Source organism: Dendrobates tinctorius, unplaced genomic scaffold (assembly GCF_039654945.1).
Source record: "Dendrobates tinctorius isolate UK_male_01 unplaced genomic scaffold, ASM3965494v1 ptg000057l, whole genome shotgun sequence".
Lineage (NCBI taxonomy): Eukaryota > Metazoa > Chordata > Amphibia > Anura > Dendrobatidae > Dendrobates > Dendrobates tinctorius.
In genome coordinates, this window is record NW_027361725.1 from 32,216,100 (window position 1) to 32,241,117 (window position 25,018).

Genomic DNA, 25,018 nt, shown 5'->3' on the forward strand with positions numbered 1-25,018 from the left:
CTGCGCGTGCGCACAGGCCATCCACTCACATGGTATAAGCACGCCTCCAAATGTGGAAGGGTGACTGGATTAAGCGGCGCATGCGTAGCCAGCAAAACAAGAGGTACCCGACCATGTCCGAGAAGCCCAAAAGGGGATTCCGATGCATGTGTCGAGAAACACCGAGTCCCTGGCCGCGCACGCGCACATCCAGTTCCCAAACACATAGGCTAAAAAATATATATGAAAACAAAGTAGAAAAAATGAACATAGACTCCGGAAAAGAAAATTTCTTTACAAAAGAATATATATATATGTATACTTTCAAAAACGCATAGCAATCAATATATAAAAACCACATAATAGAAATATATCCATATCCAGCTGGACTACTTCAATCGAAGAATACCGTGTAAAAATCCATATACAAATAATAATAGAATGACAGCATGTATAAAAATAATATGTTATCACATATTATATAATGGTGTATAATACATACATTAAAGGTGTCAGGAATGGATTACCATTCAAGAGTACAAAAACAAGGAAAAGGAAGAAGAAGAAAAATAATAGTGGAGGATATAGAAAAATATATAATATTGAAAAAAAAAAAAAAAATTTAAAGAAAAATAAATAAAAATTAAATATTAATATATTGAATACATAATGAATGAATAATTAATTAAATAAATAAATAAATAAATCTTCTTCCATGGATTTGCACTGGACATGATGGACAGTCACAGGTACGTATTTCTTCATGCATCAAATAATTCCGGATCGTCTTTCATCACTCAAACCATAAGAAGGGAAGAAACATAGTTCCTTAACAAAAGAAATATAAAAGATTAAAAAGACATAAAGGAAAGGAGGGATAAAAAAAGGGGGGAGATGGGTAAGGCAAGGGGGTCCACAATATTAAAAAATAACAAAAAAAAAAATAAAAAAAAATAAAAAAATATATATATAATAAGAATAATAATATAATACAGTTTACAGAAAAGGCGCAAAGCTAAGATTTTCGTTAAGACCTAAAGGTGAGACTGTTTTGAGGCTCCAAATCCACTTAGCTTCCAACCGTGCTAAAGGGGCACTTATTCTACCACCTCTAATGTTTGGTTTTACCATATCAATGCCAATTATCCTCAATTCGTTGGCGTTGCAGTTGTGGAAAAGTTTAAAATGTTTCGGTATAGTTTTCAATATATTTATATCCTCAATTTCCTTTGCCGCTAAAATTCCCAAAACATGTTCCCGAACCCTTACCTTTAGTTGACGGGTTGTTAATCCAACATAGATTAGGGAACTGGGACAGGTGGCATAGTAGACAACTGCTTTGGTTGTACAAGTTATTGTATGAGTGATTTTATACATACTCAAGCCATCCGAACTAGAAAATGTCTGGGCTCGATCAATATTTGAACAAGCCACACATTTACCACAAGGTTTACAACCCCACGCTGGTTTGGAATCCAAAAAGGACATTGACTGGATTGGTTCTGGAACATAGTGGCTTTTAACTAATTTATCCCCCAAATTTACTGGTCTCCTATAGGTTATGCTTGGTTTGGATCCAATATAGTGAGATAAAATTGGATCAGTATGTAATATGGGCCAAGCTTTTTCCAACATTTTTATCATCATATTCGTCTGACCGTGATATTGGGTAATATATCTTATTTTCCTATCAGATGTTGATGGTCTCGAGGAGTATAGAGCCTGATGTCTTGATACATTTTTTGCTCTATTGAATGCCCTTTTCACAGATCTGTGGCTGTAGCCACGATCAAAAAATCTAAGTTTAAGATCATCCGCTTGTTTTAAAAAGTCTTCCTCATTTGAGCAGATCCTACGTAATCGCAGGAACTGTCCAATGGGAATAGATTTCACCAAAGCTGGGGGATGCACTGAAGTAGCATGAAGGAAAGAATTTACTGAGGTACTTTTCCGAAATAAGTCAGTCTGTATGCAATTCTCCATATCTCTTTTTACTTTTACATCCAGAAAGTCAATCACATCTTTATCAGATTGATAAGTGAGATGTATGTTCATAGTATTATCATTTAAATTTAAAATAAACTCTTTAAGTGTTTCAACGGATCCCTGCCAGATCAAAAATATGTCATCAATGTACCGCGTCCAAAAGAGAACGCGGTGCATTGATGACAAACGATCCGACAGGAAAAGGTCCCTCTCCCACAGCCCCAGGAAATAATTTGCATAAGCCGGTGCATAAGATGCACCCATCGCAGTGCCCTGGAGCTGCAGGTAGAAGGACCCTTTAAAAAGAAAAAAATTGTGAGACAGTGCAAAGGATAAAAGTTGCTCTACAAATTGACTCATAGATGGAGACATGGTTGAGGATTGCAAATAAAATTTGGTTGCATTAATGCCATCAGAGTGAGGTATATTCGTATAGAGTGATTCGACGTCACACGTCACAAGTAGTGTGTCCACACCAATATATAATCCATCAACTTTTTTTAAAAACTCATTTGTATCTTTAGTAAATGAGGGTAATGTTTCTACTAATGGTTGTAACTTTGAGTCTATAAATTTATTAACATTCTCCATAAAGTTCCCACACCCTGAAATGATGGGTCTACCCGGAGGGATATTTTGGTTCTTGTGAATTTTTGGTAGCAGGTAAAGGGTGGGAATGGATGGTTCATCTATCTGTAAGGCCATAAAGAGTTCCTTTGATATAGTGCCATTATCCCTTGCATTACTTAAGATAGACACCAATTCAGATTGATATTTGATCAAGGGATTAAATGTCAGTCTTCTATAGCACGTGGCATTTTTAATTTGCCGAAATGCTTCCTTTTCATATAGTGATTTTGGCCAAACCACCACATTCCCACCCTTATCTGCAGGTTTAAAAATCACATCTTTCAGATCCTGTAACCGCTTGAGACCCAGTCTTTCTTCTCTATTTACATTATTATTGCTGGGATACCGTGGTATTTTTTCAAATTCTTTACTCACTGTCTTAACAAAAACATCAATTACTGGACATGATGATAATGGTGGGAATTTTCGAGAACGTGGACGAATTGATTCAGGGATCTTACCTTTCTCCAATGTATTATGATCATTGGCCAGATTATCAAGAATATCTAGCGCCTCTTGTTCCGCCTCTGTAGGGAACAATTGAAAAATAGTCTCGTCATGAAAATGCCGTTTAAATAATAATTTTCTTGCAAAAAGATTTAAATCTTTGATTGCCGTAAATTGGTCAAAGAGTGGAGTAGGACAAAACATAAGACCTTTATTGAGCAAATTAATTTCAACAGGTGAAAAAATGTGAGTACTCAAATTGATTACCTTAAGGTTATTGTCAGGAGTATATCTAGTAAGTCTTTTCATCGGTTGATACCGTACATCACGTTTTCTCTTAGGTGTAGAGATAATGGAGGTTGATACAGAGGCGGAAGTAGAGGCACCAGAAATATCACTCACAGATGGATTGGAGGACATAGATGGATTACGATTATGTTGACGGTCACCATTATTCTCATTGGTTACATTTTTACGCCATCTGTATACTCTACCCAAATTGAAATCTCTTTGATCCCTCATCAATTTATTGCTCTGATTAACTTGTATATCCTTAATCCATTGTTCGATATGTTTGTCCAATTGTAAACCAATCAGTTGCAGTTGGTCTGTAGATAAATTAGCTTTGGCACTAGTATATGCCTCTTCAAGGGCCTTATCAATCTCTGCCAAAGAGTTAATGTTCAATTTAATTAACAGCTCCATAAGTTTCTTAGATGTATCATTACAAACGCTTTCCCAGTTTGAAATAAATTCTTGGTCACTCACTATAAAGGATGGAGTGACATGGACTCTCAGGCCTCTGGGAATTAATTGTCTCTCAATATAGTTTTCCAAGAAGGCCCGATTCCACCAAAAGCGGATTCTTTTATGTGTTAGATTCTTAATCACATTAAAAACAGAATTAAATTGTGAACCACTTGTCACCATTGTTGTGGTACCACTATTACAGAAGACTTCTTTGACACGTCCTTGCCAGGATAATTCCCTGGCTTTGAAATCCATATTCAGGTAGAAAAACCTGTGCAAAACACAGACAAAGTGATAACTCAAATTAACCTGATTTTAAGGCAATACCACAAAAAACACGTGAAAAAAAAAAAAAAAAAATTAATTATATATATAACAATAAATAATAAAATGGTTATAATTCCATTAATATACCTTTTTCAACGTGTATAAGTGTGTGCCACTGGAAGAATGGTAGACCATTCGAGAAGAGATTTGCAAACCGAATCAAAGAAAGACCCGAATTTTTGGTCAAAAAATGTATGTAAAAATTAAATAAAATATATAAATAGTAAAAAAGTCATAAAACAGATATAGATTAAAATACCTTTATTGAGTAATAGTAATACAAATACATATAAAAAGATGTGTGCTCAAAAGATTTTTATATACACCTATATAGGTTAATAAAGCACAGCGTTCCCCATTAATAAATAACTATATTTTATCCCTCTATACATTGGCTCCTTAAAGGAGTGACATAAAATATACGGAGACCATATAGGCTCAAACAAGTGTCTGTGCATAGAACCATGTGGTGATGCAAAGCAATCAACAAAGAGAGAAACCAATGTGATGGTATAAAGTGCAAAAAATGCAAATTCCAAAAATAAAAAAGTGAGTGTGGGGGAAAGGAGGGAAGAATAGAGGGTATATACCTTGGAGGAACGCTGCTGGATGAGCTACACAGGCCCGACGTACGTTTCGGAATGAATCCTTCGTCAGGGGGTGGAGTATGTGAACACAGATCTCCCTAAATACTCCTGTGCAAATAACATGTGGGAGGATTAAACCTATCACGGCGCGCGCGCCGCCATGTTGGCCGGAAATGGACCCGCCCTCCCGTCACATGACCGGTAACCTAGTAACAGGATGCCATACACAGACGTAGGAATAGGGAAGCCGGAACTCAGGCTGCGCGTGCGCACAGGCCATCCACTCACATGGTATAAGCACGCCTCCAAATGTGGAAGGGTGACTGGATTAAGCGGCGCATGCGTAGCCAGCAAAACAAGAGGTACCCGACCATGTCCGAGAAGCCCAAAAGGGGATTCCGATGCATGTGTCGAGAAACACCGAGTCCCTGGCCGCGCACGCGCACATCCAGTTCCCAAACACATAGGCTAAAAAATATATATGAAAACAAAGTAGAAAAAATGAACATAGACTCCGGAAAAGAAAATTTCTTTACAAAAGAATATATATATATGTATACTTTCAAAAACGCATAGCAATCAATATATAAAAACCACATAATAGAAATATATCCATATGCAGCTGGACTACTTCAATCGAAGAATACCGTGTAAAAATCCATATACAAATAATAATAGAATGACAGCATGTATAAAAATAATATGTTATCACATATTATATAATGGTGTATAATACATACATTAAAGGTGTCAGGAATGGATTACCATTCAAGAGTACAAAAACAAGGAAAAGGAAGAAGAAGAAAAATAATAGTGGAGGATATAGAAAAATATATAATATTGAAAAAAAAAAAAAAAAAAAAAAAAAAATTTAAAGAAAAATAAATAAAAATTAAATATTAATATATTGAATACATAATGAATGAATAATTAATTAAATAAATAAATAAATAAATCTTCTTCCATGGATTTGCACTGGACATGATGGAGCCAAATATTTTGGCTCAGTCAAAGATTTCTTCTGGTCTGAAGCCTTCTCTAGTAAATCATCCAGAACCGGTCCAAACATTTATTCTTCCCGGAAGGGAATGGAGCAAAGCTTATCGTTAAAGAAACCATATCTTCGGTCACTAAGGCTAAGTTCGGTGAGATCCTCGTTAGCAGAGTGAGAAAAAGTCTCAAGGTTCCGGGGTCGAGTTCACTGCAGTTCAAATTCACTGCAGTGAAATTCTCCCGGTGAACTGCAGTGAACTCACCTCTGCACCGTGAGACTTTTTCTCACTGTGCTAGCGGGGATTTCACCAAGGTCATCAGAGCTGAGTCCAGCTGGGGTTGCAGCCTTAGTGACTGGAAGTAACCTCAATGACATCACTGCTAGTCACTGATGCTGCGCTCAGAGCAGCTCATTCACCAGTGGTTCTCAGCCTGGACAGTTGCATCTTGGGACTGTCCAGGTTGAAAACTATTTATCCCCCAGACATGAATTATGGCATGGGACAGAACGATGGACAGGTGAGGGATATTGTTGTTTTTTATTTTAGTTTTATTACCGGAGAACGAGGGCTTCGGTGGAATTAGGCATTAGGTGAGTATAACTGTGCTTGTTATTTTTAAATAAAAAAGTAAAAGTGTGTTTTGTTTTATTTAAAAAAAAAAGACTTTTTTTCTGGCTGTGTCTTTATTTAACATACAACTATAGGATTAACAATGGATAGCTGTCTTATAGACTCCTATCCATTGCTAATCCAAAAGCTTGATGTCACCTGACAATAGATTGCTAACATCAACCCAATAAACCCCACAAATATGAACCCCACTTGCCACCACTACAGAGCAAGTGGGAAGAGCTGGGCAAAAGGCCAGAATTGGAGCATCTAATAAATGTGCCTTTTCTGGGAGGCTGTGGGCTGCAATTTTTAGGTTGGGAGGAGTCAATATCCATGGCCGCTTACCAGCCTGAGAATACCAACCCCTAGCTGTCTGCTTTAGCAAGATTGGTTGTCAATAATGAGAGGGACCTTACACCGTTTTTTTTAAATTATTTATTTAAATAATTAAAAAATACGGCGTGAGAACCCCTCTATTATTGATAACCAGCCTTGCTGAAGCTGACAGCTGATGGCTGCAGCCCCCAGCTGTGAGATTTGCCTGGCTGGTTATCAAAAATACAGGGAACCGACACCGTTTAAAAAAAAAAAATTATTTACAGCACAGGAGCAACTGATGAATACTCCCATCAGCCACTCCTGCTGTCACTGTTATTAGCAGCAGCAGTTGTCGGCTGATGGAAGAGGTGGTCCCATCAGCCGACACCAATAACCAGAGGTAAACTTTATACCTCCAATCATAGAATGCAAACAAAAATCTCAGTTGCATGCTATATGCAGGTTAGTACCACAAAATGGTGGTCTGCCCGCAATAAAGATACACACCAACTCCATGAAAGTAGAGAAACATAGGAGAATAAATAGAAAGCCCAAATTGGGCAGGTTCTTACCCAGACAAGATGAGTAGAGCCCCTGGCCAGGTGGTAATGCCCAAACGCGCATTTCACATGTGTATGATGCCGCTTTCTCAAGAACCTGCCCAATTTGGGCTTTCTATTTACCTTTCTACTGAAGAATGTTACTAGGTGGTTCTTTATCTTGACTCCTCTTTAAGCACATTTGCACTTTTTAGCATCACAGGATGCATGGGATTTGTTCAATATTGATGGATTTGTGAGTAGTCTCTACATGGGTCTTGTTGTTTCCTGAAAGGTTTCATGTTATATTCTAATTGTTATGAACTAATTTAATAAAAATTGAAGCTTTTTTATTTTATTCACCGGTGTATTCCTTATTCTATGTTTGGCCTCCCGCTGTCATTTGGCAGCATGGGGACCGTGGCTGTCTGAACGGAGGTGATGATTTTACCACCGATCAGAAGCAGTTTTTGCCACGCTGTCATGTGCTTTCATGTCGGGACAAACACACGGTGTTCGGGGGGGCTCATCCCAAACAGTAACACAGATGAAGTCCTGTTCGGTGTCCTTGCTCGAACATTAGGTGTTCAGTACGGATGCCATACTTTACTGTTCAGGTTCCTCCATCTCTAGTAAAGCATTCTTCGATATCTTCGGATTAAAAATAATATTTTTTTATTCCCTTAGGCTGCGTCTGGGGTTAAAGTTAGTTCTCCCTCTTCCACCAGCTCTTCCCATATAGACGTGATCCTTTTAGGAATCTGAGTCTATTTCTTCCTCTAGGATAATTCCCCTTTTCTAGGCCTTTGAACGGAGCCCAAATGTGGACTGGGCTAAAAAGGTCAGGGAGGATAGGATCTCCAGAGAATCATCCCCTTAATTTCTTCCATTCCTCCAAAGAAAATGGGAGACGTTTATTAGCATCCTGAATAGGACCTGTGCTCAATATATCCCTAATGGGAATACAGGAAAGATGTACGAGTATATATTTGTACCGTGTTAGCCAGTAGATAGAAAAATATTCAGAATTGAGAGTCCTTATTTCCCCATTGCGTGCTTATGTGAGTATGGACATTTGAATATATTGACCCATGTAAAATCTACTGTATTGTATAAATTATAGTAAATGTTGAGGTTATGATATAGGATGCTATGGATGTGGCTATCTATCGATTGAGGGCTGTCATTTTTTGAGGGCCTTATTTATTGTTATTTTAATTTTTTTGTACAATATTGAGTGAACATTAGTTCTTTAAATGCTGGGATAACTTCACCTATCTAGTCCGACACTACATTTTCATATTTTTGTTTATCTATATTGACTCTGGGGCAGGTTTCCTGTTTTTTAGGCCGATTAAATTTTCATGTTTATGTCTCTCTGTGCAGGCATGGTATTTACGTCTGGTGTGTCACGTGACTGCGGGCTATGGGTGTCGCTGCGCGTGCGCGGCTCCTCTGATGGGTGTGTCACGTGGTGGTGTCTGGGATGCGGCGCCACGCATGCGTGGTGCTGGGTGGTGGGAGCGTCATTTGGTTACATCTCGTCGGGGGGGCGGCGCATGCGCAGTGCCCTGGATGCGCACGTCATGGGGCTGCGCCGGTTGTGTAATCCAGCGCCTGCCTATGATGCTATGGTAATATGAGTTATATTGGAAGGGGAGGGAAATCACCTGTATATACAAGCGATGAGAGGCTTTTTGTTATTAGTTAGTGGGAATGGCGCCAGTTTCAAGGGAAATGTTGATTGGTAGGGGTGATTATGCAAGAGTTTCTATATATTGGCAGCTGTGATTGGTATCTTATCGTCATGGTTACACAGATGCACTGCGACTAGAGATGACCGACTTTGCCTTTTTTCGGGTCGAGCCGAGTTTCACGAAACCCGACTTTCGCAAAAGTCGGGTTGAACGAAATCAGCCGATTATTGTGAAAAGTTGAAGTCTGACTGAAACACGAAACCCAATGTAAGTCAATGGGGAAGAAAAGTCGGCAGTGAGTGGAGGACAGGAAACACACCTAGAGTGCCCATTTTAATGCCAAAAACATCAATTCTTATACCTTAAGCTTGTCAACCTTAATTTACTTTACAATAATAGTTAGGCATTGAAAACTGGGGGTTATTTGGCTAAAGTTGTGGGGGGGTAGTGCTGGCTCCAGATTTTTGTGGGCCCAGGGCCAAAGAGTGTCACTGGGCTCCTTTAACACATGACACAATTCATAATCCTTTGATACGGCAGAGAAATAGTGGTACAGTACAATGAAAAATACTTCAATTCTTACATCACATGACTGATAGCCATTTTAAATTCTCCAATAGCTACAAAAACAGACAGTATATTCCTCTATACAGTATTATGGCCACCGCATAGTACGCCATACAGAGTAATGAGGCCCATATATTTCTCCATACAGAATCATTGGTCCCATATAATGTTCGATACAGTATATGATGAGCTCCACATAATGCTACAGTATATGTTGTTCACCATGGATGAAGCTCCAGTGTCTTATGGGCCCAAATAATGCTCCATATATAATAGACCCCATTTCTAATGCTCCAGTGTATAATGGGCCCTGTAATTGCTGCTCCAGTGACTGATGTCCACCTTTGGAATGCTCCAGTGTATGGTGGGCCCCAGATATCATTCTCCAGAGTATCGTGCCCCCCAAAAATTGCTCTCAACCTTTAAAACAATTAAATAAGTCTCCTCACTAAGGAATCCCTGTACTCTGGACTCCTCGTCGTCCCCATCTTCCATCTCTCTGCACTTGGACTGTTTAGGCAGAGGGCGTACAGACGTGATGTCATCACGCTCTTTGACCAGAATGTCACTGTCAGGAAAAGTGTTTAGTTTCCGGGGGGCAGTATGGTTGCAAAGCTGAACCTTAAAGGAATGTCCAGAAGGGCACGACCAGGAGTGGAGCCTGCGGCTTAATTGGACTCCACACGGGCAACCTCGACCATGCCATCCACAAAAAAGCTGCACAGATTGCAAGCTTAATTCTGTTAACAAACGAGACTCAGGCATGCCCCCGCAGTCCGCGTCCAGCTTACTTGAGGGACATGCGAGGCTCTGGCACGCGAGATCAGCCAATAACAGGTCTGTCATGCCCTTACATGTCCGGGGCTGCATGCGTGCTACAATGAAAGGACCAGCGTGTATCGCTTACAGGTGCGGATAACACATTGAACCCCGTTAGTGATGGGGATCTGGGATTACAATTCTTCCCCGCGAACAAGCATTTCCCAGTAAGTGCAGGTCAACCGTAATTCCAGAATTAGGCCTAAACAGCATTCCAGAAAGAATGTGAAAAAATTAAGTGTCCAAACCACAGGTGCTGTAGCTTGCTTAACAGCTGGGCTCCTCTGCTGAGTAGCACACAGTTCTTACATAAACAGGCGGCATAGCTTGGTTCACGGGTGGCCAACTCTGCTGAGTAGCATGCACAGTTACTAGGCCCAAAGTCTTAAGTGGTGTAAATGCAGTCAAAAACTGGTTCTTTCATAAACAGGCAACATAGCTCGGTTCACGGGTGGGCTCCTCTTCTGAGTAGCAGACACAGTTACTAGGCCCAAAAGGATTTTCAGGACAATATGCGGTAAAAAATTATTAGAAACACACACGGTGTAGCTCCTTCACAGGTGTACTACACCGCTGGCTACCAGACACTGCTACTATGCCCTAAAACTGTCTATTGTTATTGAAAACCATTATTAATGTGAAAAAAAAGATACACTTTTGTTTAACAAAACGTTCTCGAACGGAAACTCGAACAGCCGCATTTTAATCAAAGTGTTGTAGTTCGACGAACGGATCTAACACTGCCCAAAACAGCTAGAATTTGAACTTGGCCAACAGTTCCACTCAAACACCACTCATCTGTAATCAGGAGGCAGACTCAGACGGTCTCAGGCACAGTATGGATTCGACAAGATTGCAGAAAGTTGAGAAAGGGTACAGTATCACCAGATAACAGGCATATATAGCATAGTTTAAACATTTAAAATCTCCGTGTTTATTTCTGGAGTCCGACAAAGACACTCACAGCCTCAGTATGGATTAGACAACAATCTAAAAAGTAGAAAAAAGGAAATGTTTTTGAAGCGTACACCAGTATACACTGTTGGGGTATTTTTAAATCTTCATATATATTTCTGTCTCAGTATGACAGTCCAGACTCTCCGCAAGAGGAAACGAGATGGATAAAAGTACAGACATAAAGTCGAATGATTGCAGAAATTTAGAAATTACTAATCACGGGAAAAACTCCCGGGAGAATTCTCAGAGGCGATGCTGACCCTTAATTACTTTGTGTGTGGAGACAGCGAAAATAGTTCTTTGTGAAGAAAGGATTGCTGTATCACAGTACTGTTGATCCCATCACTGTTACTCATCTCCATCAAATTTTGATCACAGGGAGAGATGTAGACATGGTCCTCACTGCCTATCATGATCTGTCAGGTAACTTTGGAGTGCAAAAGACAGAAGCCACAGGCTGGAGGCGATTCTATTGGATTGGCATGAAAGGGCACATTTAAAAATGTGGGCAGGAATGTCACACGTCTGTGAGTAGGAAAACTGTGAAAGCTAATGATAAACCACCACTGCATCTCATTGTGAGTCGACATCCATAAGAAATGGAAGCCATTGATCATCTGAAGCTAGAGCCCGGCCAGCAGGACAGGGCATAGCTATGTCTTAACCATCATCTATCAGTTCACCAAATTTGTAGTGGCAGTCCCAGGGAAGAATTTGACAGCCCAGACTACACAGCGGAGGAGCAGAGAGAGGTAAATATTGCAAATGCTGGGGCCCTGCCTAAGCGGGGGGGCCCACTCGTGGGCGTCGGTACTGGCATTGGGCCCCTCATAGTACGCTGGTGTGTCTGACGGCGGGTGTGCACCCCCACCGTCACAGACACTTGATTGCACTATGAGGGACCCTGTGCCAGTGCCGGCGCCCAAGAGTCGGCCCACCCACCTGTCCAGGGCAATGGCACTCGCACAGTTGCGTGCGATAGGTGGTGACCCCGGCCATGAGGGGGGAGGCAGCCCAGTTAGGGAGGTTTAAAAATGGCATATGTTGTTGTTGGACATTCAGCAGCTGAAAATGGAGGAATTGGAGAAGTCCGAGGAAGAGGAGGACAAAAGCGAGCCATTTTTCTGGCAACCTATGTGTCATCAGGGGAAGGTGGGACAAAATCCTTGGAAACCCATGCATGGTTCATTTTAATGAAGGTCAGATCATCAACATTTTGGGTCGACAGACGGGTCCTTTTTTCTGTCAGGATTGAGCCAGCAGCACTGAAGACTCTATCCGATAGCACACTAACAGCAGGGCAAGCGAGCTCCTGTAAGGCATATTGTGCCAATTCAGGCCAGGCAGCCAGTTTAGAGGTCCATTAATCAAAGGGAAATGACCTGTGAGTGAGAACATCGATATGGGACGAGAAGTAGTTTGTAACCATAGTTGACAACTGCTGTCTTCTGTCACTTTCAATCGATGCAGTATTACCAGTCGTGTGAGCGGGACTTGAAAAATCAGTCCACAACATGGTCATGAAACCCCTGTCTCGAACACCACTTCTGATGTGTGCACCACAAACACCTCTTCCATGTTGCCCCCTGCGGCTCGTTGGAGAACCATCACCGCTGCTGTGTGCTGGGAATGCCTCAAACAAACGGTTTACCAGAGTTGCTTGTTTGTTAGCCAATATTATGTCAAGGTTCTCCTGTGGCATGATGTTTTGTAATTTGCCTTTATAGCGTGGATCCAGGATGCTGGCCAACCAGTAGTCGTCATCGTTCATCATTTTGGCAATGCGGGGGTCCCTTTTTAGGATCTGCAAGGCATAATCTGACATGTGGGCCAATGTTCCCAGTGTCAATGATGCACTGCGAGTGCTGGGTGGAGGACCACTTTCTGGCAAATCCACATCCCTCCAGTCACGCACAAACCCTGTACCTGACCTTGCCATGCCAACATTTTCTCTTGCCCCACGAGAAGCATCCTCCTCCCCTAAATAATCATCCCCATCATCATCCTCCTCCTCTTCCTCTTGTTCCTCCACCTCATCCAGGAGAGGTCCTGGAGCAGACAATAGCTGACTGTCATCAAGGCTTCCCTCCTCCTCTTCCTCATTTCTCCTCGGCTGCAGATGCCTGCTCCTTAATGTGCGTCAAAGTTTGCATGAGCAGACGCATAAGTGGGATGCTCATGCTTATGATGGCGTCGTCTGCGCCTACCAGTCATGTGCATTCCTCAAAACACTGAAGGACTTTACAGAGGTCTTTCAGCTTCGACCACTGCACACCCGACAACTCCATGTCTGCCCTCAAAGTGCCTGGCCATGTATCCTCCCACAAATGCATTACAGCCTGCCTCTGTTCACACAGCCTCTCAACCATGTGCAGGGTGGAGTTCCACCTTGTTGCAACGTCGATATTTAGGCAGTGCTTGGGAAGTTGGAGCAATCGCTGCAGCTTCTGCATACGACTGGAGTGTACGAGCGACCAGCGGATGTGTGAGCACAGTCTTCGGACCTTCTGGAGCAGGCCTGTTAACTCCGGATAATTATTGAGGAAGCACTGCACCACCAGGTTCAAGGTGTGAGCCAGGCGAGGTATGTGTCGGAGTTTTGAAATGGTTATGGCTGCCACAAAATTCCGGCCTTATCACTAACTACCTTGCCTGCCTCAAGATGTAGACTGCCCCACCATGACTCAGTTTGTTGCTGCAAGTAGTCAGCCAGTACCTCCGCGGTGTATCTGTTGTCGCCCAAACACATCATCTTCAACACAGCCTGCTGACGCTTACCACTAGCTGTTCGATAGTGGGACACCGAGTCTGCAACACTGGCAGCTGCAGATGGAGTGCTCGTGCGACTGCGCTCTGTGGACGAGCTTTCGCTTTCGGAGGAGGAGGAGGGTCGAACGCCTACAGCCAACTGTTTCCTATACCGTGGACTAGGCAGCACTGTCCCACCGCCGCTGTCCCCTGTGGACCCTGCATCCACCACATTAACCCAGTGAGCAGTGATGGACACGTAACGGCCCTGGCCATGCCTACTGGACCATGCATCTGTTGTGAGGTGCACCTTTCCACTCACTGATTGCTTGAGTGCATGGACAATGCGGTCTTTCACATGAAGGTGGAGGGCTGGGATGGCTTTGCGAGAAAAGAAGTGCCGACTGGGTAGGTCATAGCGTGGTACTGCGTAGGCCATGAGTTCGCGGAAAGCTTTGCTTTCAACCAACCGGTAGGGCATCATCTCTAACGAGATTAGTTTGGCAATGTGGGCGTTCAAACCCAGTGTACACGGATGAGAGGATGAGAACTTTCTTGTCCTACTCATAGTCTCTGGTAAGGTGAGCTGGACTTGAGAGCTGCATATAGTGGAACTAGCTGTGGACATGGCGGACTGAGAGAAGGTTGATGATGGTGAAGGAATTGGTGTTCTTTCTGATGGCCTAGATTCAGTCTTTCGTAGCAATAACATTGTGATTCCCTGACTGCTTTGGCCTTGCGATGACACCTCAACATTTGCTGCTGGTGGTGTGCTAACCCGTGGGCTTACAGTGGGGGAAACGATGTAGCGTTGCTGAATACCTTCATTGAGAGCAGTTGCACATGTGGTACGTGAGGTTTGGTAGTCCATCCACGCTTGCAAGTGCATGGTGGTTAAATGTCTAAGCATGCAACTGGTATTCAAATTTCTCAGATTTTTCCCTTGGCTAAAGGTCTTTGTGCACTTCTTACAGATAACGTTTGCCTGATCATTAAAAAGTGCCACACTGCACTCTCCCTACTATGGAAGACATTTTGAGGCCTTGCACGCTGTGCTAATTTGACCATCTGGCCTAGAGGTCCTGCAACTCTTTTGGTTTTTGTAACCCGTTTTTGGACTGCTCCGGGCCTGCCAGATAACAGCTGTTGCGATGTCGATGCCTGCTGCGGATGCTCCTCCTCCTCTTCTGAGCTATTGGCAGCGGCACCCTCTTCCACCAATGGATGCCAATCTGGGTCAACAACTGGGTCATCCATCACCTCCTCTTCAATGTCTTGTGCACCTTCCTCTGTGTCACCATGTAAGGTGGTATAGTATGCGGGAAGGGGCACCTGAGCTTCATCAGGGTCAGATTCTGGCTCAGTACACTGCGAGGACAATGTAGTGCTCTGAGAGAATGTACCAGCAGATAAATCTAGCAGTGGCTGTGCATCAGTGCACTCCATGTCAGATTCTTCTTGGACTGGGTAATTCACGATTTGACTTGATAACCCAGGCATGGTATGTGAAAAGAGCTCCATGGAGTAATCTGTAATGTGGCCTGCCGCATCCTTTACTTTTTGTAGGGGTGAAGGACACAAGGAAAGGTGTGGTTCCTGACCATGAGCCTCCAATGACGACTCAGTGCTTTTATTTTTTGAAAGTTCAGAGGAGGAGGTGACAGAGCTTGTCGGCTGTGTCAGCAATGTAAGCCAAAACTTGTTCCTGAAGCTCCGGCTTTAAAAGCGGTTTACCTACTCCCAGAAAAGGGAGCCTTCGAGGCCTTGAGGAGCCAGACGATGGCGCAGGCTCAACACCTCCTGCATTAGCTGCTATTGTGCTTTTGCCACTACCAACAGATCCACCACCACCACCAACACCATCATTACCAGCTGGCAACCCCCGCCCACTTCCACAGCCTCTTCCAACACACTTCCTCATTTTTGGGAAAATGTACCCAAAATACCACCAGCAATATGGTACTGTAAAACAAGGCACAAGGTGTATATAGTATTGGAGAGAATTTGAATCTCCCTACAGATTTGAGGACACTGAACTATTATCTCAGGCCCAGTATAGATTACACCTCAATATAACAGGCTGAAATTGGATGGTGAATAAAATGTCTATATAGGACTGGGGAGAATTTGAATCTCCCTACAGACTTGAGGACACTGAACTATTATCTCAGGCCCAGTGTAGATTACACCTCAATATAACAGGCTGAAATTGGATGGTGTATAAAATGTCTATATAGGACTGGGGAGAATTTGAATCTCCCTACAGACTTGAGGACACTGAACTATTATCTCATGCCCAGTGTAGATTACACCTCAATATAACAGGCTGAAATTGGATGGTGCATAAAATGTCTATATAGGACTGGGGAGAATTTGAATCTCCCTAGAGATTTGAGCAAGCTGACAATGATGCTCTCAGTCCCAAGTATGGCAGCAGGCAGCCTAATAAGCAGGACTGCTGCACACAAAAGTGTGGAAAAATGAATGCTTGGTAACTGGGCAAAAAAGAGGATGAAAAGTATTTTTGCTTTTAAAAAAGCAGTTTGCACAGCACTGTGAAAACAGCAATGCAGCTATCAGGGAGCCTTATAAGGCAGCCTAATAACCAACAGAGCTGAATGCACCAAAATATAGCCTCCCCTTGCACTGCACTCTAACTGGTGTGTTGTACAGGCAAAATCGCTAGCAGCAGAAGCAGTTTTTTTGTATCTTCTTCCCTGCCTAACACTCTCCCTACAGAATCAGCAGCAGCTCTCCCTATTCTGAGATCAGCAGAAGTAAGATGGAGGTCGGAGTGCACGCCCTTTTATAGCCCCTGTGACGCCAGACAAAGCAAGCCAATCACTTGCATGCCCTTCTCAAAGATGGTGGTGACCGCTGCCTATGTCATCGCGTTGCCCACAGTGTGCGTCCTCCATCATTGGCTGAAAAAGGGTGCTGGAAGCATCTTTTGAAACGCGACTTTGGTGCCATGGTCGCCAACCTCGTGGCTGACCTCACGCTATGGTCGGGTTTCGTTTCATGAAACCCGACTTTTGCGAAAGTCGGAGACTTTTGAAATTGACCGACCCGTTCCGCTCAACTCTAACTGCGACGATTGGGGGATGAACAGGGGATTGTTGTTTACATATGGATTGCTCACTCAATATGAATAATAATGATGTTATCAATAGTATGATTCATATGATGCAATGTTTATATGTCATTTTATGTATCTGATGGATGTAAGTATATGTAATTATGTGATTATGTATTGTTGTAACTAATGGGTGTTACTTGAGTGGTGATTGGTTGCACCACACCATAAAAGGACACCATTTGTGCTATGTGTTGTACTTGAAAAAGGCCACAATATGGCCGAAATGCTGTAATTTGGAATGGCAGAATAAAGAAATTTTGGAAGTTTTTTCACCTGGAAAGGATGCTGCTCTCTTTTTCTTCTATGGATGTTTTTGTTCGACTGGGTCCTTGAACTTGGAGCAGGCATCCTATTGTCCCTGCTGTGCTGTCGGCTGTCTTTATCCCCCCCGCCTCCAGGCATGACTTCACTCCTAAGAGGGAGGCAATGTCACCATGGCAACCGTACTCTAGGGTGCCACACAAACACTGGCCGTTATCTGATTGTAATTGGCCACCATTAGCATTTATGCATTCTAGCATGGAACACAACCGGAAGTGAGGTTATGAGGAAGCGCCTGGCATCTGACATCACTTCCAGTGATTTAGGCATGCATTGCACATGCATTTCAGCATGGAATGCAGCCGGAAGTGACGCTGCATGGAATGTCACCTTTCGCCGCGAGAGCCGGCTCACAAGGGAGGTGCGGAGATAGGGTGGAGAGCTTACAGAGGTCCCCAACCTGACACCCAAAGGCACAGAATGGAGGGGGAAGTCCTGAGTTCGAGGAGACAGGAGCAGCATTGGAAAGGAGATGCACAGCAGTCTTTCTTTGCTGCCCGGCCATCCAGGGATACTGGAAAGAGGATGTGGGAGGGGCTATTTGACCTCTTTGTGTTTCCTGTCCCCATTAGGATGTGGTGACATCCTCCTGTAGTGCTGTCGTGGAGGGTTATAGAAGAAAACAGGCTTGGAGGAGCTAAAAGGGATAATTAAGTGATTCTTAGCAATGGATCTCTTTTACTTTTCTATTAAGAAAGTTCTCCACTGATTGGAGTATACATCATAGGTCTTGACTGGGGCAAAAGGTTTGAAAAATCTCAAAATTTTTGCACAAGGGGAGGTTGCACAAAAATGTTGTTACTTTTGGCTTCTCATACCAAAATGACACAGGTACTACAAAGTGGGCAGTGCTGGGGTATGGATGGAAGTGTGACAGGGCATGGCAATGCCCACTCATCAGATTCATGATGAGCAGTGGTGTTACATACACCATAAATCTTACTCCAGTTTCTGGATTAAATTTCTGATAAGGCGCATGCCACATTGTGCCTCGCTTGATTCATTAAGGAGTGTTCGCCTTGCACTCCACCCCGCCACCTCATCAGACCAGCATAATAAAATGACAATCTCGATGAATTATGACCACAATCTGTACTTTATTAGGAGTTAACTTGGAAACCTGATACCTGTATAAAACGCCTTCTCTCTGGCCACATGACATCTTCATGCCATGTACTGTATTTTTTTTTTTTACATTTATAGTAGGGGTGCATGATAAGTATTAAATGAAGATGATTTTTGGTCAAACTCACATCAATATTTACCATTATATTAAATCTTAATTTAGTAAGTCTATAAGATGAATATATTTAAAACATTGACAACTACTGTATGTATTGTTATAATTGATATTATTGTTATATTGTAAACAATATTCCATAAAATAAAAATCTAGTAAACAGCACAAATGTGCAGTTGCGAGAATCACCTCTCGCATTGTCATGCTCATAACCAACGCAGTTAGATACTTACATTTCTAAATTGCATGAATTTCAGAAACGTTGCAGTATAACCCTATGTCTTTCTTAATTTTGCCTTGGAACCTAGCTGTCTTCTTGCTTGAATCTAGAATATATCATTATCAGCGATGTAATGAACAATAATGAATTCCCTGTGGCCATGTCTTTTATTTACTTTTTTTTTTCCTCTGAAAAGGCAAAATAGCCTGAGGGGCGTCTCCCATTGGGGGTTAATTTTATTCCTCCGCAGTAAGCATGCAAAGGGTTTAAATGAATGCATCCTAATTAAAGTAGCGCTAAGCCGTCTGATCTTCAGACAGAAGGAAAGGAATCAGAGGAATGGTTTCCATGATCTTAGATGCGCACTTGCTCGAGAGGAGGCAGATCACTGCGGTGACATTATATTAGCAGGGCAGAGTTTAGGCATTTTCATAGCTTGTTGATTTGCAAATTACATTAAATACTGGTACAATTACATAGATAACAATTATAAAGTGCATCTTTTTGTAAAAGGCTTGGATCAACAAAGGGAAAGGTGAATGGTCCTTCTTAACAAAGAGTCACCATTACTCATGTATCACTGGGTCTAAGAAGCTGCGGTATGGAGATAAGTTTCATGTGGTCCTCACACTGAAGATATGGCAGGATTCCCTTTTCTTCTGTAATTAAATCTCTTCTACGGTGTCAAAAATGTATTCCTAAACCCCCCAAAAAATCAGCAGAGACCACCAATTCTCAAGTAGGAACAGCTTGCGAACAACTCCCCACATTTAATCCTTTTGTACAGCGAAATACATAGTGGACACCACTGGCTGCTTCACATCACCCACTATCGAATTTTCCTATGTCTTTGACGCAAGGGGAAGAGAACATCACTTTTTTAATAAATTGCAAATTAATTGTCCACATTTTTTTATCAACTTTGGTTTCTGCCCATGCCATGATCGTTAATCATAATGACAATAATGTATTGTTTTAAGATGATCTTTTGTATTACAGGACTGCCATGTCTTAAAAGAGGGTTTTCTTTTTGAATCTGGAAAGTTTTTCGCAGATGAGTCCATTTTTAGCTCCAATTATTGCACAGACAATATTATAGTTGGACATTTTGGGAATATTCAGCCCCATTTTCATGAGGAACTGTCGACAGTCCTGATGTGTCTATTTTAGTGAATACTTGTATTCTTCTTAAAATAAGAATCCATATTTTCTCATAACTCTGCATTGTTCCTCTGTTAGTCTTCCTAAAAACTTATGAATTAATCGACAACTGGATTTTACCATTGCACTTATCAAAGGGGTGTGCCCCTATATACTATGACTCTGCCAGCACTAATTGGACAATGTCAGAGTATGTGGGGACAGCCCCCCCCAACCACATCTGGTAACACCCATTGGTCAATGTATTCATTCATTTTTAGGAGAAATAGCAGGAATGGCACAATATAGAGAATTCACTTTAATAATTGTTTGCATATGGTTTCAGTGTGCATACGATATTCACTAAGTAGGCTATGCAAAAGTTATGCATTATTTTGGCAGACCCTATACAAACAGGACGTCCAGTCTGGTTAATGATCTGCCTACTCCAGCATTGTAAGAGAGCATAGAATCCTCCATGTTAAATCCTACCTGTCAGATCCTACATTTCCCCAATCAGGACAGCGGTTCATCTCCAACCAGCTTCACATACAGTATTATCAGTCAAAAAATGTAACCATTGAGAACAATTTTAAAAAGAAAGGTTTTTACTATCTCATCTGAGAGCAGAATGGTGTGGGGGAAGAGACCCTGATTTCAACGCGATGTGTCACTTACCGACTGTAGTTTTGATAAAATCAGTGTTTTATCTGCTGAAGATCTAGCAGTTCTCTAAATGCTGGCTGGTTTCTGTCAACCCTGTGCATAGGCAGAAACCTGCAAATCAGTGGTGGAGCGGGTTTATACAGAGTTCATGAATATGGAGGACTACATGGCACCAGGTTTACTTGTCATCTACTGATTAAATTATTTACTTATCAGCACGAGATTATCAAAAGTATAGTGAGTAGCCCAGTAAGTGACATTTCTGGAATCATCTTCTCTTTCTCAACATCAGTGTTCTCCAACTCCAGTCCTCAAGAGCCACCAACAGGTCAGGTTTTAAGGATTTCCTTAGTATCGCCCAAGTGGTGGGATTATTGCCTGTGCAGGTGAGCAGATCTCACCTGTGCAATTTTAAGGGAAATCCTGAAAACATGACCTGTTGGTGGCTCTTGAGGCCTGAAGTTGGGGAACACTGCTCTACATTGTGCTACTCTCAAATTAGCTGGCAAAAAACAGATGACAGATTCCCTTTAAATATCTATCATCAGCTGAAGACACAAATCTATAAGTTAAAGGGGTTGTCTAAGAGGCTTCTGTCAGTGTAAAACTGATAAGCATAATGTATCACAAGATGAATGTTAATAAATATGGTGCATTGCAATACATTATACCCGTGATCAGAGTAATAAAAGTCCCAAAGGACTAAGAAAAAAGTTTAAAAAAATGACAAAGAACAAAAAAAGTATAAATATTATACCAAAAAATGTCTGTTTATGCAAAAATAAACAAAAAAAGTAGACACTTGCTTTGCCTCAACCTGATCTATAAAACTGTCCCACAAGTTAACCCATTTAGGAAACATCGCAAAAAAATGCAACAAACTAAGCTTTTTCATCAATCCACAAAAAAGGCATAGAAATTGCGATAACAGATGACTGTAAATAAAAATGGTATGGTTGAAAAGTCAACTTGTTTCACAAAAAACGAGCTGCCATATAGCTCCATCAGCGGAAAAATAAAAAATGCTTTTGCTGTCAGAATAAAGCGATACAAAAATAATTATTTTTTCTATAAAATATTTTTTATTGTGCAAAAGCACCAAAACATAAAAAAGAAATAAATGTGGTATCACTGTAATCGTATTGACCCAAATAATAAAGCTACGTTATGACTTTTAACAGACGCGGAACGGCATGAAAAAACAGAAAAAAACAATTTCTGAATTGCTGGTGTTTGTTCATTCTGCCTCCTAAAAATTAGAATAGAAAGCAATCAAAAAATGTTATGCGCCTGAAAATGGTACCAATAAAAAAGTCAATTCGTCCTGCAAAAAACAAGCCTTCACATCACTATGTCGGCCGAAATATGGAAAAAGTATAGCTCTCAAAATATGGCAATGCAAAAACTTTTTTTTTGTAAAAAAAAAAGCATATTTTAGTGTGTGATAGCAGCAAAATGTTTAAAAAACAACGTAAATCTTGTATCTCTGTATTTGCTACAACCAGAAGAATAAAGTTGTTTAATCACTTATACCCTACTAGGAATGGCGTAAATGATAAATAAAAACAATTCTTGACGTGCTGCTGATTTGTTTATTCCTCCTAACAATACCAATAAGGTTCTGCTCACATTTATCCTACGCTCTACGCTGAGCGCTTACATTGTTTTTTCCATATAAGTCTTTGAAATAAGTGATTTCGACAGAACCCCCAGTGGAAGATTCCCTTTAGTGAGGCAAATGGAGGCAATGTGGACTTTGTCTGGCCTATGACAGTGTCCATCTTTTTAGGCGTGTACAAAAGAGAGGTTGATCACAGTTTTGTGCATCTCTGAAAAGCCAGACACCACTGAACAGAGACCAAATGGAGCCAAATGTAAATCTGCTACCTCATTATAGTGAATGGATCTGTCAGGGGTTTCATCTGAATAACATATTTCAGGGATTTATATGGAAACCCTGATGTAAGTGCTCAATATAGAGTGCTGGATAAATTTGAACTGATACAAAATCTGCTGAACCCCAAAATGCTAGCAATAAAAGCTTTAACTCAACCCACAAAGAAAAAGTCCTCACTTGGGTCCATCATCGGATAAAAGAAATATAGGGAGTGTCCAAAGTTACTGGTAGCACAGAGGCCCTGGAAAAGTGACATGGCTCCTATCTGTAATACTAGTCACTACTCATGGGCAGGCTGTGAAGCAGATAAGTTAGACATTCAATACCAAGAGAGCAAATAGATAACCAAGGGAAAAGATAAAGGGGAAGTCAGGTCACGGTCCAGGGTCAAAATACCAGGAGATAGTGGATCAAAGCAAAGATGACAAGTCAATGGAAAAGTCAGAACATGGTCTAAGGGTTAGGCAGTGGAAGATAAGAACTCAGGACAGCAAGAGTAGGCAAACACTTACCAGGAAGCACAAACTAGGTCTGGCAGGGATCAGGGACAGACAGCTCAGTTAAATAGCTTAGGCAATATCCAGAACACAGGACACCTGGATAAAGTCCTTCACTTCACAGTCACAAATTGGACAATCGAGCTGCCAATCAAAGCACAGACAGTTCAGCATACCGATCATGACAGTGGACAGCCGTGGTGTCAATCAATACATTGACAACTCAGCATGACCCAGTTATCCTAGGACAGCATAAAAATCATTCACTGAGCGGAGGAATCTGGACATCACCCAAAAAAATCCAGCAAAATCTGCGGTCCTATATCCAAGTGCCCTCCTCCCTTCTGAGCCCCACTGTGTGATTAAACCGCAGTTCACATCCACATATTTGACATTAACATAGTGAGGAGAGCCCACTTAATTTATGGGTGTGGGGCTCCAGAAGCACAAACTGGGCACTTTATTAAGGCACTACAATGATATAGCTGAAATTTTCACTTTACAACTTCCACTGTGTGTTCATTTCTGGAAAACACCCATACAGTCAAAATTGTCACTACATCCAAAGATGAATTCCCAGAGGGGTGTCAATTCCAACAAGGGGTCACTTGAGGGGGGTTTCAACTGTTTAGTCACATCAGGGGCTCTGCAAATGGAGTCGGCAAACTATTCTAGAAAAATCAGCGCCGTAAAAGTCAAATGGTACTCTTTCCTTTCCCTACTCCTTTACCCTGCTGTGCAAACGGTACTGTACAGCCTTATATTGGGTATTGCCACTTTCAGGAAAAATTGTGTTGTGTAACAAGTTACAAGGTCTATTTTTACCCATTTCCCCTTGTGAAAATGAAAAGTCTGGGGCTAACACAGTATTTTAGTGATAAAAATGTAACTATTAGTTCTTCGCCACCCAATGGCATTAAATTCCATGACACAACTGTGATGTCAACATCCTCACTGCATCACTAGATGTATTCACTGAGGGGTGCAGTTTGTAAAATGGGGTAACTTATAGAATGTTCTGCTGTTCTAGCACCTTAGAGACTCTGCCAATGTGGCATGGCACCCGCAAGCCATTCCACCAAAATTTGAACTCCGATATGGCGCCTCTTCCCTTCTGAGCTTTGCACTGTGCCTCAAAAGTAGTTTCCAACTATGTATGGGATATTGCCAAACTCAGTAGAAATTGCTTAGCAAATGATTTGTTCCATTTATGTGGTCCAGTTTTTAGGAAATAGAAAGTTGGGGCTAAAACATTTTACTGATAAAAAAAGTATTATTTTTTCTTCATTGCCCAATAGTATAAAATGTTATGACACACCAGTGATCTCAATATGCTCACTGCACACCTAAATCAGTTAAGTGAAGAGTGCAGTTTGTAAAATGGGGTCACTCATGGATGATTCTGCTGTTTTGGCACCTCAGGGGCTCTGTCAATGTGACATGACACCCTCAAACCATTCCAACAAATCTAAACTTCAATATGGATCTCCTTCGCTTCTGAGTTTTGCACAGTGCTTGAAAAGTAGTTTCTGACCACATATAGGATATTAACGAACTCAGAAGAAATTGCACAACACATTTTTTGGACTATTTTCTTCTGTAACCCTTGTGAAAATGAACAATGTGTGGCTAAAGCATAATTTTTTGTGGGAAAAATTGAATTTTTTTATTTTCAATCAATTTAATAAAATTCTGTGATGCACGTGCAGGTTCAAGGTGCTCACCACACCCCTAGATAAATTCCTTATCACTTGTTGGTGACTTCTACTGTTTAGACACATCAGGGGCTCTCCAAACCCAATATAGCATCCGCTAACTTTTCCAGCCAATTTTGCGCTCCAAAAGTCTAATGGCGCTCCTTCCCTTCTGAGCTCTGCCATGCGGCCAAACAGTAGTTTTCTTCCACATGTGGCTAATCAGCATACACAGGAGAAATTGCA

At 41.6% G+C, this 25,018-nt stretch overlaps 1 protein-coding gene across 1 annotated transcript; it reads right to left on the reverse strand.

Annotated features, from left to right (window-relative positions):
- Positions 1-574: 574 nt before the first annotated feature.
- On the reverse strand, positions 575-5,539 carry LOC141092042 (uncharacterized). The gene is made up of 4 exons (XM_073577898.1): positions 4,710-5,539; positions 3,310-4,063; positions 3,057-3,122; positions 575-807 (listed from the first exon to the last, which is right to left on the reverse strand). The coding sequence occupies exons 2-3, from the start codon at positions 4,045-4,047 to the stop codon at positions 3,102-3,104; spliced, it is 759 nt and encodes a 252-aa protein (XP_073433999.1). The 5' UTR covers positions 4,048-4,063; positions 4,710-5,539; the 3' UTR covers positions 575-807; positions 3,057-3,101.
- Between the last annotated feature and the right edge of the window lie 19,479 nt (positions 5,540-25,018).

Coding starts and splice junctions, on each gene's coding strand:
- LOC141092042 (XM_073577898.1), bottom strand. CDS start 4,047: ATGGATTTCAAAGCCAGGGAATTATCCTGGCAAGGACGTGTCAAAGAA. Junction 3,123..3,309: donor CTCCTGACAATAACCTTAAG/GTAATCAATTTG, acceptor TGTTCCCTACAG/AGGCGGAACAAGAGGCGCTA.